Source organism: Clarias gariepinus, chromosome 18, assembly GCF_024256425.1.
Source record: "Clarias gariepinus isolate MV-2021 ecotype Netherlands chromosome 18, CGAR_prim_01v2, whole genome shotgun sequence".
NCBI classification, from domain to species: Eukaryota; Metazoa; Chordata; class Actinopteri; order Siluriformes; family Clariidae; genus Clarias; species Clarias gariepinus.
This window is the reverse complement of record NC_071117.1, coordinates 9,286,497-9,297,500: the sequence shown is the minus strand read 5'-3', so window position 1 is coordinate 9,297,500 and position 11,004 is coordinate 9,286,497. Positions and strand designations below refer to the sequence as shown.

Genomic DNA, 11,004 nt, shown 5'->3' with positions numbered 1-11,004 from the left:
AGCAACACACGAAGAGTCAGAGAGGAAGAGAGAGAGAACGCGAGAGCACCAGAGAGACAGTGAAAGAGAGTCAGAAAGAGAAGTCAGAAAGAGAGGAAGAGAGTAAAAAAAAAAACACAGGGCAAGAAAGAGAGTTATATAGTGAAAGAGTACGAGAGAGTCAAAGTGGCAGATAGAAAGGAAAGTCAGAGAAAGAGAGAAAGAGAGAGACAGATTCAGAGAGAGTCAGAGAGAGTCATGAAGGGAGAGTCAGAGAGATTGAATGAGGGGGAGATTAAATGAGGGCAAATCAGAGAGAGTCCCTCAGGGAGAGTCAGAGGGATTGAATCAGGGAGAATCAGAGAGAGTCACTTGGAGAGACAGAAAAAGTCACTCCAAGAGTCAGCGAGAGTCAGTCAGAGAGAGTCACTCAGGGAGAGTTAGAGAGATTGAATCAGAGAGAGTAAGAGTGAGTCACTCTGAAAGTCAAAAAGAGTCATTCTGAGAGAGTCAGGGAGAGTCACTCAGGAAGAGTCAGGGAGAGTCACTCAGGGAGAGTCAGGGAGACTGAACCAAGGAGCATCAGAGAAAAAGAGTCTCAAAGAGTCAAAGAAAGAGAATAAATGACACAGAGAGAGAGAATCAGGAAAAGTCAGAGTCACATACGATAAATTAGTGAGTGAGAAGAACAACACCAAAGTGTGAAAGAAAGAGAATCAAGGATATAGTGAGTGAGAGCGTGAGAGAGATAATAAAGTGAAGACAGCCGTATGTGTGTGGCTCATAGCTCAGCATAAAACACGTTTTAATGAGAGAATACGAAAGCTTGTTGAAATATGGACAAAGTGTATTGAAAAGTAAAGAAATTTTGTCAAAAAATTATGTGATTTTGGCTTTTTAAAAGTTAATTCAAATAAATTCTACAACTAGAGTGCAGATTATTCTAATATACATTTACATTTAGGCATTTGGCAGACGCTCTTATCCAGAGCGACTTACATTTTTATCTCATTACACATCTGAGCAGTTGAGGGTTAAGGGCCTTGCTCAAGGGCCCAACAGTGGCAACTTGGTGGTTGTGGGGTTTGAACCTGGGACCTTCCGAACCGTAGTCCAGTGCCTTAACCACTGAGCTACCCCTGGCCATAATATACAGGTCGTCCTCGACTAACAAATTAATTCTGCTCCGGGAGCATGTTTGTAAGTTGGATTTGTTCTTAAGTCTAACAAAGTGAGACTTATACACCTTTAACACGAATATACAATGTAAAGTATAACAACCCACTTGACAAAATCTCTGTACTCTTTCCCCACACTGCCATCATGTGGCCAAAAAACTTAATAGCGCCTAAGGAAATGAATCTCACGTCAAATGTAAGAGTGTTGTTTCTACACCTTTAAATCGCGAGGGAAATCCTGGGTGCCAATTTGTCTCAGAGCTGTTTTCCACTGTATTGGACTGTGAATTCTGTTTTTTTGTTGAGGATTTTTCGAAGTTAGGATTATTCACCATCAGGACAGATTTTCAGCACAGACATTTTCTATCATCGTGCTCCCGGACTGATTCACTGAAACCGGTGAGGCCGACTCATTTCTGAATCAGAAGTAGAACCGTGGTCTGTTCGTATTTGCGGAAATTTGTAACTTGAATGTAAATGTAAATCGGGGATGTCCTGTATAATAACTGAAAAAGTGGAATTTAATGAGCATTTTTTTTTCTAGAACTGACCTAGTAAACAATTTATTACTTAGTGTGGAAAAAAAACCAGTCAACATATATTTTGGGCAAATTTAACTGTATTTTTAACTGTAATTTAACTGACAGAATCACTGCTTTTGTATGCAAATGTGCCACTAGTTACAAACTGATTAAACTGTAGAAGTTTTCCAGGGAATTCTGGGTAATGCAGTCCTCTAGCAGGGGTGCTCACCTAATAGCTGCAGACGGTCTTTGGCCATAATCAGGTTCTTCTTCATTTTATCCTGGAGTCGTCTGGCTCGCTCTTCTTTCTCGCCTAAAGAGAGTATGAAACGTGTTTACACACACATACACAGAGTCAGGGTGGGAGAGGACATTGCAGAGGAAGAGGTGACTGATGAGGACTGACCGGTGCCTGTGACCTCGATGCGGATGCCTCTCTCCAGCTCCGCGATGCCCTTACGGTACCACTGCACCGCCTGGTGCTTGGGTCCTGAGAACACACATCAGTGGAGTAATGACACTTAACAGAGTGTTAGGAAGCTACAGTATGTACAGCTCAGATCCATACCGACATGGATAACATGATGGAGTTCTGTTACTCTATATAGTGCTCTAACAACTGCTTTCAAACAACACTAATTATCCTCAAGGGCATGCTGATGGTACGAGTGAGAGCGATACGTCCTGGTTTATCCATGCGAGAGGTCATGTGGCCGATCAATAGCCTGATTATTCCTTTCATCTCCAGTTGCTCCATGACATCACTGCAAGCGGCAGAAAAACAAGCATCAGGAACTAATCCAAAAAACAATGCTTGGAAAAAAAAACAGATCATCGTGTTCGGTCTCAACCCTGTCTATTATAAATAAAGTAAATAATCACTGATATGTGAAGGAGACGTTTATTTAACATTTACAGAAGGAGTCTCCAGGATCAGTGCTTTGTCACAGTAACAAGTTGTGACATTTTCAGGAGGGAAAAAAATCAGAGAGAGTGTTGAGTTGAGGAATGTTTACAGCTAACGTGTGCTCATAAAGAAAGTTATGGGACAATATTCGTTTAATGAAAGTCATTATTATTTTGACTCGTGTATTTATGTATTAAATTTCGCGCTACATGGTATTCTTGTCTCTTTGAAAAAGCTTGCTGGAAATTTTCCACAAACCAAATCCGTGTATTTATCGCCAGCTTCGGAGCCACATAAGCGAGAACAGGAAATGATTGTATTCCACAATATTAAAGGACACCTAATACACAATAATATAAAATAGAAGCATGAGGTGGCATTGGCTTAAACAGGTCAGTTATCTTTTCATCTTCCTCTTCCTTGTTAAAAAAATAAATATTAAACACTTTCTTTCCTTCTGTGATCTTGTCTTGCTTCGTTTCTCGAATTCTGTTTAGACACTCAATCACAATTCCACACACTCTACACATTCCATCTCCACCTTTGATTGGAGTTGGGTGAGTTGCACCAGCGCCACCTATAGATCTCACACTCCCCCTTAACTTCCCTGTCCTTTAAAGCCGACTTTCCAGTCGACTTTAACTCAAAAACAACATTAAATGCTGATCAGCAACTTCCTGTTCTAAAAGACTTGTCAGATATCGTCGTATCATGTTGTCTTCTTCTTCTCTGTGTCGGCAAACACCCTTTATCACCATTTTCCAGTCTCGATCTCCCTCACCTTTATTTCAGTTTCATTCCTCTTGTCTAGACTTGTCGGCCTTTAGAAACCCACTGAATACTTTGCGGACGAGTTCAAGACACAGAATAAGTCAAGGCAAGATCGGTAAAGGATGCATTAGACACTTGGGAAGGAAGGTTTAAGAGGAGCGAGAATGAGACCTACAATAGGCGGTTAAGTTACCAACCAAGAACGACAAGAAAAAAGAGAAGAAGAAGAATACATGCTAGACTGTCTAACTTTCTTCCTCTTCTTCTGATTGCTTCTGTTAGGGCTCGACTATTTGTCGTCTTTCCTTGTCACTCGATCCTTCAGCATGTCTTCGGTCACCACATCCATAACCTACCACTGTACAAACAGACTGCTATTCAGGTTGCTGTGTCCAATTCTCTCTCACTCGCTTATCATCTATACCTGCTTTATCCTGTATACAGGGTCTTGAGGAGACTTAGGACACAAGGACAAAGTGCCAATCAATCACAGGGTGCGCACACACACACACACACACATTACGGGCAATTTTGGAAAATCAGCCTAATCTGCTCGTCTTTGGACTTTGGGAAGAAACCGGAGTACCCAGAGGAAACCCCTCTTGTTGCTCTGGAGGGGCGTGTCCATGACAAACCGGAAGTCGGTTTTCTAAACTACTGTTTTCAGCCACTTAGGGTTAAACCAGTCATTTTTCCAATCCTGTTCCAGACATCTTAAGGTTGTTAAACCCTGAGCTGCACCTTGTTCGTCCTCGTCGATGCGCAGAGCCTCGGAGATGAACTCAAACGCCTGCTTGTGGTGCTTCTTGATCAGGTCCCCCGTGGCATCGCAGTCCGGATCCTGGGCTTTAGCAGCCATGGTGCGGGAGAACGGCTTGACCAGCCAGGCTACCAGTGCACAAAGGTGTGAGATCACAACCCCGAGTGCTGAACAGAGAGCCAGCAGTGGAGAGAGCAGCGCGAGACGCGGGTGGGAACGCGCGTGAGGGTGAGGATGATGAAGCGCCTCCTGTTCACAGGTGTCCCAGGGGTCGGGCCCGAGCCGGGCTGCGGTTCTCTTCTTCAACGTCACACTGCTTCCAAACGCAGAATTCATTTACATGCCTCAAGCACAACGCTTCCATAACAAAACCAAATCTGCTTTAAATGTCCGTCTGGGTCGTTTAAATCCTCCACAGCGCCTGGTTCCCGCTTCCCCGCGTCTTCGTGTGTTGTTTACGGTCTACCAAAGCGCTGTCAAATATTCCTTCCGGATTATCACTGCGCATGCGGATTACTTTCCCCTGCGCATGCGTGTTACTTCTCCCCCTTCGCGCGCATGCGCAGTACCGAAAGTCAGCCAGGAACATTTATTAGTATCTCTCTCTCCACCAACAGACTAACATTTTTCAAGCAATGACAACAAACACGTTTTTTTAAACGCTTAGATTAATTTTTTTATGTAATGGTTGATTTTATTTGCTCTGGTAAGCTTAGGAAGGCTGTAATTCATAGTCTTGCCAGCAGATGGAGACAGAATCGCTAGAATGCAAGAAATGCACACACACACACACACACACACACACACACAGAGTATTCTCAAAAAAAAAGGTCTTAAATAAGAAAGTGATGCATTTACTTGTTTATTTTACTTATTTATAATGTATATCTCTTGATTCTGTATACAGGGTTGTATATGGCGCCGATCCCAGGAGACTTACGGTACAAGGAGGGTACCAATCCATCGCAGGGGACACACACTTATACACCCTCTCACAGACTACGGACAATTTGGGAACGCCAATTGCCCTAATCTGCATGTCTTTGCATAACTGTGGGTGGAAACTGGAAACATGGCGAGAACATGCAAAGTCTACGCACACAGACCCCGAGGTGAGAGTCGAACCCGGACCACTACGTCACCGTGCCACCTGAGGGGGAAAACCATATAAATTGAAAATAGGAGTTATATTTTAATTTTTATTCTGGGTTTTGTGAGCTGTGGAAGAAAGTGCATTAATGTGACTGCTCTAACTGTTTAATAAGTGTTTTATTCGTTTTTGTGTAAAAACTCTGAAGCAAGGCAGGTTAAATTGTTTTCCCTCCGATCCTCCAGCACTGCTCGCCTCATCCCACCATCTCTCAGGGATCGAGGGCGGCATTCATCCAGGCTCTTTTCTGTTCTGGCACCTAGGTGGTGGAATGAACTTCCTCTAGATGTCCGTACATCAGAGACTTTGACTATCTTTAAACGACGACTCAAGACTCATCTGTTTCTCCAGTACTTGGACTAACCTCCCCCCCGAAAAAAAAAAAAAACTCTTCTTAGTTGTGTTGGACTAATGGCACTTAGTTATTAACCTAGTTAACCCAGTGTAAGTATGTATCCAATTATGTAAACATTAAAGCACTTTTTGTAAGTCGCTCTGGATAAGAGCGTCTGCCAAATGCCTAAATGTAGATGTAAATGTAAATGTTTGTTTAAAAAGCTACTAATACCTACTACGTTCCTAAAAGTCGCAGGATGATACCATTTACTAAGGTGCGCAATCATTATTAAGTCATGAACAATTGTGAAGACACGTTATTTCAGACACAAGTTGTTATCATGAGTGCTTCGTTGGGTACCATAATGATTGATCAGTGATTGGTCACCAGGAACAATAATGATCAGTTATTATTGGAAACAATGCTGATCTGTGATAGTTTGTTGGAAACATCAGCTTGTAAATAAGTGCAACACATTCAATTTGTGGTAAGTTGAGTGAAATAACTTCTCAAATTTGGAGAACCATATGGCATGAGTAGCTCAGTGATTAAGGTGTTGGACTGTTAATCATAAGGTCCCAGCTTCAAACCTCATGTTTGTACGATGTCTTCCTTCACTTTCATTGAGACAAGGCCAGACTTATCCTCAGACTCCCAGACACTTAAAAATCACAAGGCAACAAAATGTACTGCAAAACCAAACTTGATTTATTTAAGGAAATTACGGCAGAGCAGAGTGTAATACACACAGACGCGTTTTGCTTCCAGAGATACACCACACTGACACGCATACATTTTAATACATTACATCCCAGCTGCTGTATTCAAATCAGGCCACCTAACACACCACTCCTCCCTACAGCAAACGTTAACACTACAGTCTGAGATGCACGAGTACGAACAAACAGAGGTATGAAGGAACAGTCTGCTTTAGCACAGGGAGCTGATCTCGCTCTTGCTGCAGCCCCACTTGCAGCAGGCATTGGACAGACCCACCACAACGTCCCTGCCCTTCCTGTCCGAGGTACGCAAAGCCTCAAGCACCTCCTCTGAGATGAGCGAGCGCGCCGGACGGATTAACGCTAAGCTCTCCGGACCCACACCGGCCAGACCGTCCACATCCGGGTCCACAGCCTGGGCTTTGTAAGAAAGGCGCGGGAAGAGCTGCGAGCCCCAGTGGTCTGAGGCCTCGTCATCATGAGCGGAGAGAAACTGGCTGGAGAAACCACCTGAGAGGAGAGACAGGAACGGAGAATTTTTATTTTAGCAGTCGAGGCGCTTAAATCATGCTACAACACAAAATGAATTAAAATAAAAGAAATATCAAAAATCACGAAATACTAAATTACACCCTTTATTATGATGTTATAATAATATTATGTTTACTACATTATTATTTACATTTAAATATTTTTTTAATGCATGGTTGCTTTCTATAGGTTTTGTTTTTTCTTTTTAATAAATACAAATTTGTTAGTATTGTTCTGGGATTAACAGTTTGTAACAAATGTTGTAATATTTTTATCATCCAAAATTACAATAAACATATTTATTTAATAGAGCAGTGTGTGAGGTTGTCTACCTGCACATTGAACCATAACATACATCTGCCCCAAACTGATCTGTTTCTCCTCTGTTTTCTTTTTGGAGGAAAAGACGTAGAATTAGTGTGGATTACTTGGTGTTCATTTTTGGCCCAGAAAAAAGAAATCCTTAACCATGAATTCAATAAGTGACCATCCATCCATTCATCAATCCATCCAGGAACCTCTGTAGTCCAACTAGGTACCATCGAGGACAATTGTCACCATTGTATTAATTCTTCTTTTAACAGCCATGGTGGGAGCTTCGATCAACATTCACACACTGCAGGAAATTTGTAAACACAGATAAGTAATCTGCAAGTCTTCGGACTGTGGGAGGAAACCGGAGAACCTGGAGGAAACCCACCAAGCATGGGGAGAAGGAGCAAACTCCATGCACACAGACCCCGAGATGGGAATCATACCCAAACCCTGGAGGTGCAAGGCGACAGTGCTAACCACTATACCACCATGCTGCCGCTGCCCAGTATCAGGTCAATTCCAGACCCCCAAAAAGGTTTAATAGATAACAGATTGATATTATTGACTAAGGTGTCCATAATTTTCCTGCTTTGTAGTCTGAAAAAAAAAAAAACCTAAACAAAACACCAACATAATTCCATTACACTTTGGCAGAACTTTTAAATCTGTGGATCTGAAGACCTACCAGGGAAACTTTCAAGTAAAACACAAAAGCATTTAAGTAGAGAAATTATCTCTCTCTTCTCATTTGTACATTGCTTTGAATTCATTGTGATTTAAGCTGGAAATGAAACACCCACCAGATTCACCTGACATCCCCGTGGATCTCCTCCACCGCGAGCCTCCGCAGGTAAAGATGACGGCACGAATGAATTCCCTTCCGCACAACTTTACGCCATAGATAGGATGACCCTCGGTGTCCTGGGCTCGGCATGCCAGCGTCACCAGCAGGCTCAGAGTCAGCACGATCTCTTTATACATGACGACAAAAAAAAATCAAAAAACAACAGCAAGACCTGTATGCGAGAACTGGATAGCAAAGATGAGACCGATGGACCAATGCTGGCAGGTCCCACACTGTGTCTCTCGGCATCCTCAGAGCGCTTTTATAGTTCCCCAGCTCTCGAGTGTGACCTATTCCTCCCCTGGTGGCAGTCAGATAGATAGTCACAGTCACAGAGACCTTTAGTGGGACAAAGGGCTGGTCTGAAACCGGTTTAATTAACCAGAGTTCAGGCTTCAAGGTTAGCGCAGAGGAAATAGTCAAACCATTTCGTTTTTGACCTTTTAAGATATTACTCATACAGGCAACAAATCAGGTGCCACACACACACACACACTAATTACTATGCAGTATTAAACTCTATTAAAGTGAACAAACAGCTATAAAGTAATAGATATTTGGTTAATACTACAATTGTGTCCACATGGCTTTTCACTGAACTGTTTCTTTTATGGCATGTGGTGCTAATCTGACCGCTTATTACTGCTATGTTTGTTTAGAAACCTTTATTGCTTGCTAATAAACCTTCAAAAGCAGGTCTGCCATATTTCCCTCAACAGTATAAAATATTAACATATTTTTGAGACATAATAGTTATGCTAAACTAAATAAAGTGAAACTTCTGGCAGGTCCGTATGAAAGCGTATGAAAGTGATTGACGGTTACGGGTACTGGCTGCGGACTCTTCTGCGGTAGCACCAACACTTGGTGGACTAGAACTAAGAACCGCTCACTGTGTGCCACGGGCATGGAGCAGGGTTATCACAGCCAACCAAAAGTTAGTGATCTTTGAAAAATGGACAATGGGCAGCTAAAATGCTTACGAGTCATAGTAAAGCCAGGAGAACTGCTTGCAAAGACATGGTGAAGGTTGTTGTGCTTGCTGCTAGCAATTTTTCTGCTAGCATTTAGAAGGTTTTGCTATTGAACGGGCTCTGATCCGGCACTAGCACCAGACATAAACTGGCACCTGGTTCACTTTGGTGGAAAAGGGGTACAAGATGGAGATTGCTTCATCATGTAATGCCTGCTGAAATACTGTTTAAAGAGTTTTGATAGAGAAAGCATGATGCTGTTAGAAAATATATTAAAATAAATGTCATTCCGTTTGTCACGGTGCACACAAAGTGTCATAAACGATGACCTTTGATAGGTTGCAGCAACAACATAATATAAAACAGGCACAGAAGGTTAGTTAGCATGCGTTCGCACGTCATTGCAATTAGAACGCACCGTCTGGGTTTTGGGGACAGAAAGTTAAATTTGAGAGACATTATCTGGAAAAAAGGGCCTGGCGACGTCACAGGTGCAATATTTCAACCAGGGTTTCATTAACCCACTTTGACATTTGGCTCAGAGATAAGAGGAAACAATACGGTGAGGTGTATATACGCGTGGTTGTTTTGTCGTCACTTGCTAATCCGAGGTGTTGTAGCTGCCTATCCGCTATCAGTGTGAAATTCACTTGGCATTCATAGAGATACAGAGGCTGAGATGATTTTCTCACTGTTACAACACAAAGAATGCATTTTGAAGAGGTTTAATCAAAATGCCACAGAGAGCAATATCAGTGGGTCGAGTCCCAGTCAGCTAATCCATATTCACTCACTCACTCACTCACTCATCATCTGCAGTTGTTGGTCTTTCGGCTGCTCCCAGCAAGAGGTTGCCACAGCGGACTATCCGGTGATGGGCACTGTTGGCTCAGTGGTAGGTGTTCTACCTGCTATGCTAAAGGCCCGGGTTCGATTCCCAGCCAGTGGCCAAACCCCCAGCCACTGGATGCAGTGCCGCTCCCAAGCCTGGATAAAATAAGAGGGTTGCGTCAGGAAGGGCATTGGGTGTAAATAGACTGGTTTACTCATATTCTAGGCCTTATCAGAAGCAGAAAATGAGTTCAGGTATATTGCATCTTGTTGGATCATAGGTAAATATATACAAATGTTTACAAAGTGACATTGTTACACTACTTCATGTGTCATTTTGTGTAGGGAACTATAGCTAAGGCCTGGTGGATCATTCAATCATTTTATTTGACTAACACATACATGTCATTGGCTCACATATAGTGATATATTACAATTATATTAATATTCATTTATATCTATTATATGAATAATTATTATAAGCATGTGCCATGTGGCTAACCCATAAATTGTAAAATATTTCTGTAAAATCATTTAATATCGCATGACGATATTGGATTAATGCCCAGGCCCTGTTTATGAGGAGGTAACCGATTGACCTTTCCCACAATGCATTGTTCATTCTGTATTGATGAGTTTATCTATTTGTGAACGCCAAATATCCTAATATGCATGTCTTTGCATAACTGTGGGAGGAAACCGAAGTATCCGGGGGAAACCCACCAAACACAGGGAGCACATGCAGACTTTCACACACACACACACACACACACACACACACAGTCCCAAATCAAACCCGGGCCCTGGAGGTGCAAGGTGACAGTGCTACCCACTACGCCACTGTAACGCCCATCCACATTCACAAAGCACCAAACGCCAACCAAAAAAAAAAGAAAAGCACAGCTTTAAAAAGTTTATCCTGTTTATTCATTTTTATCTTCAAAAACTATATATTAAACATTTCTACACGTTTTAGCACAATCTATCCTATTTAAGGTGATCAGTCTTTGATTGACACATTGATGGAACGTCAGGGGGGAGAAAAAAAAAAGTAAAGAGGGAGCGTTTCTTTTTTACGTAACAACCACAGATGATTGACAGGTGCCATCCGCGAATGAAATGACAGCTCTGACAATGACAACCCGCTTAGCCAATGAGACAGAGTTAAGCCCGGGGGGCGGTTC

The 11,004-nt window shown here is 42.4% G+C and overlaps 2 protein-coding genes across 3 annotated transcripts in view; both read right to left on the bottom strand.

Moving 5' to 3' along the window:
* The window catches only part of spast (spastin), a 10,345-nt gene extending 5,741 nt beyond the window's left edge, over window positions 1-4,604 (bottom strand). For both annotated transcript variants that reach the window (XM_053477203.1, XM_053477204.1), the window contains exons 1-3: window positions 4,101-4,604; window positions 2,088-2,171; window positions 1,911-1,994 (exon numbers count right to left, since the gene is read on the bottom strand). In XM_053477203.1, the coding sequence (XP_053333178.1) occupies window positions 1,911-1,994; window positions 2,088-2,171; window positions 4,101-4,455 (523 nt within the window). In that variant the 5' untranslated portion in view covers window positions 4,456-4,604. The remainder of the gene's footprint in view (window positions 1-1,910; window positions 1,995-2,087; window positions 2,172-4,100) is intronic.
* Window positions 4,605-6,229: 1,625 nt separating this feature from the next.
* rln3b (relaxin 3b) lies at window positions 6,230-8,188 on the bottom strand. Its single transcript, XM_053477441.1, has 2 exons — window positions 7,972-8,188; window positions 6,230-6,835 (listed from the first exon to the last, which is right to left on the bottom strand). Exons 1-2 carry the CDS (start codon window positions 8,150-8,152, stop codon window positions 6,537-6,539), a joined length of 480 nt encoding a protein of 159 aa, XP_053333416.1. The 5' UTR covers window positions 8,153-8,188; the 3' UTR covers window positions 6,230-6,536.
* Between the last annotated feature and the right edge of the window lie 2,816 nt (window positions 8,189-11,004).

Coding starts and splice junctions, on each gene's coding strand:
- rln3b (XM_053477441.1), bottom strand. CDS start 8,152: ATGTATAAAGAGATCGTGCTGACTCTGAGCCTGCTGGTGACGCTGGCA. Junction 6,836..7,971: donor GGGGATGTCAGGTGAATCTG/GTGGGTGTTTCA, acceptor CTCTCCTCTCAG/GTGGTTTCTCCAGCCAGTTT.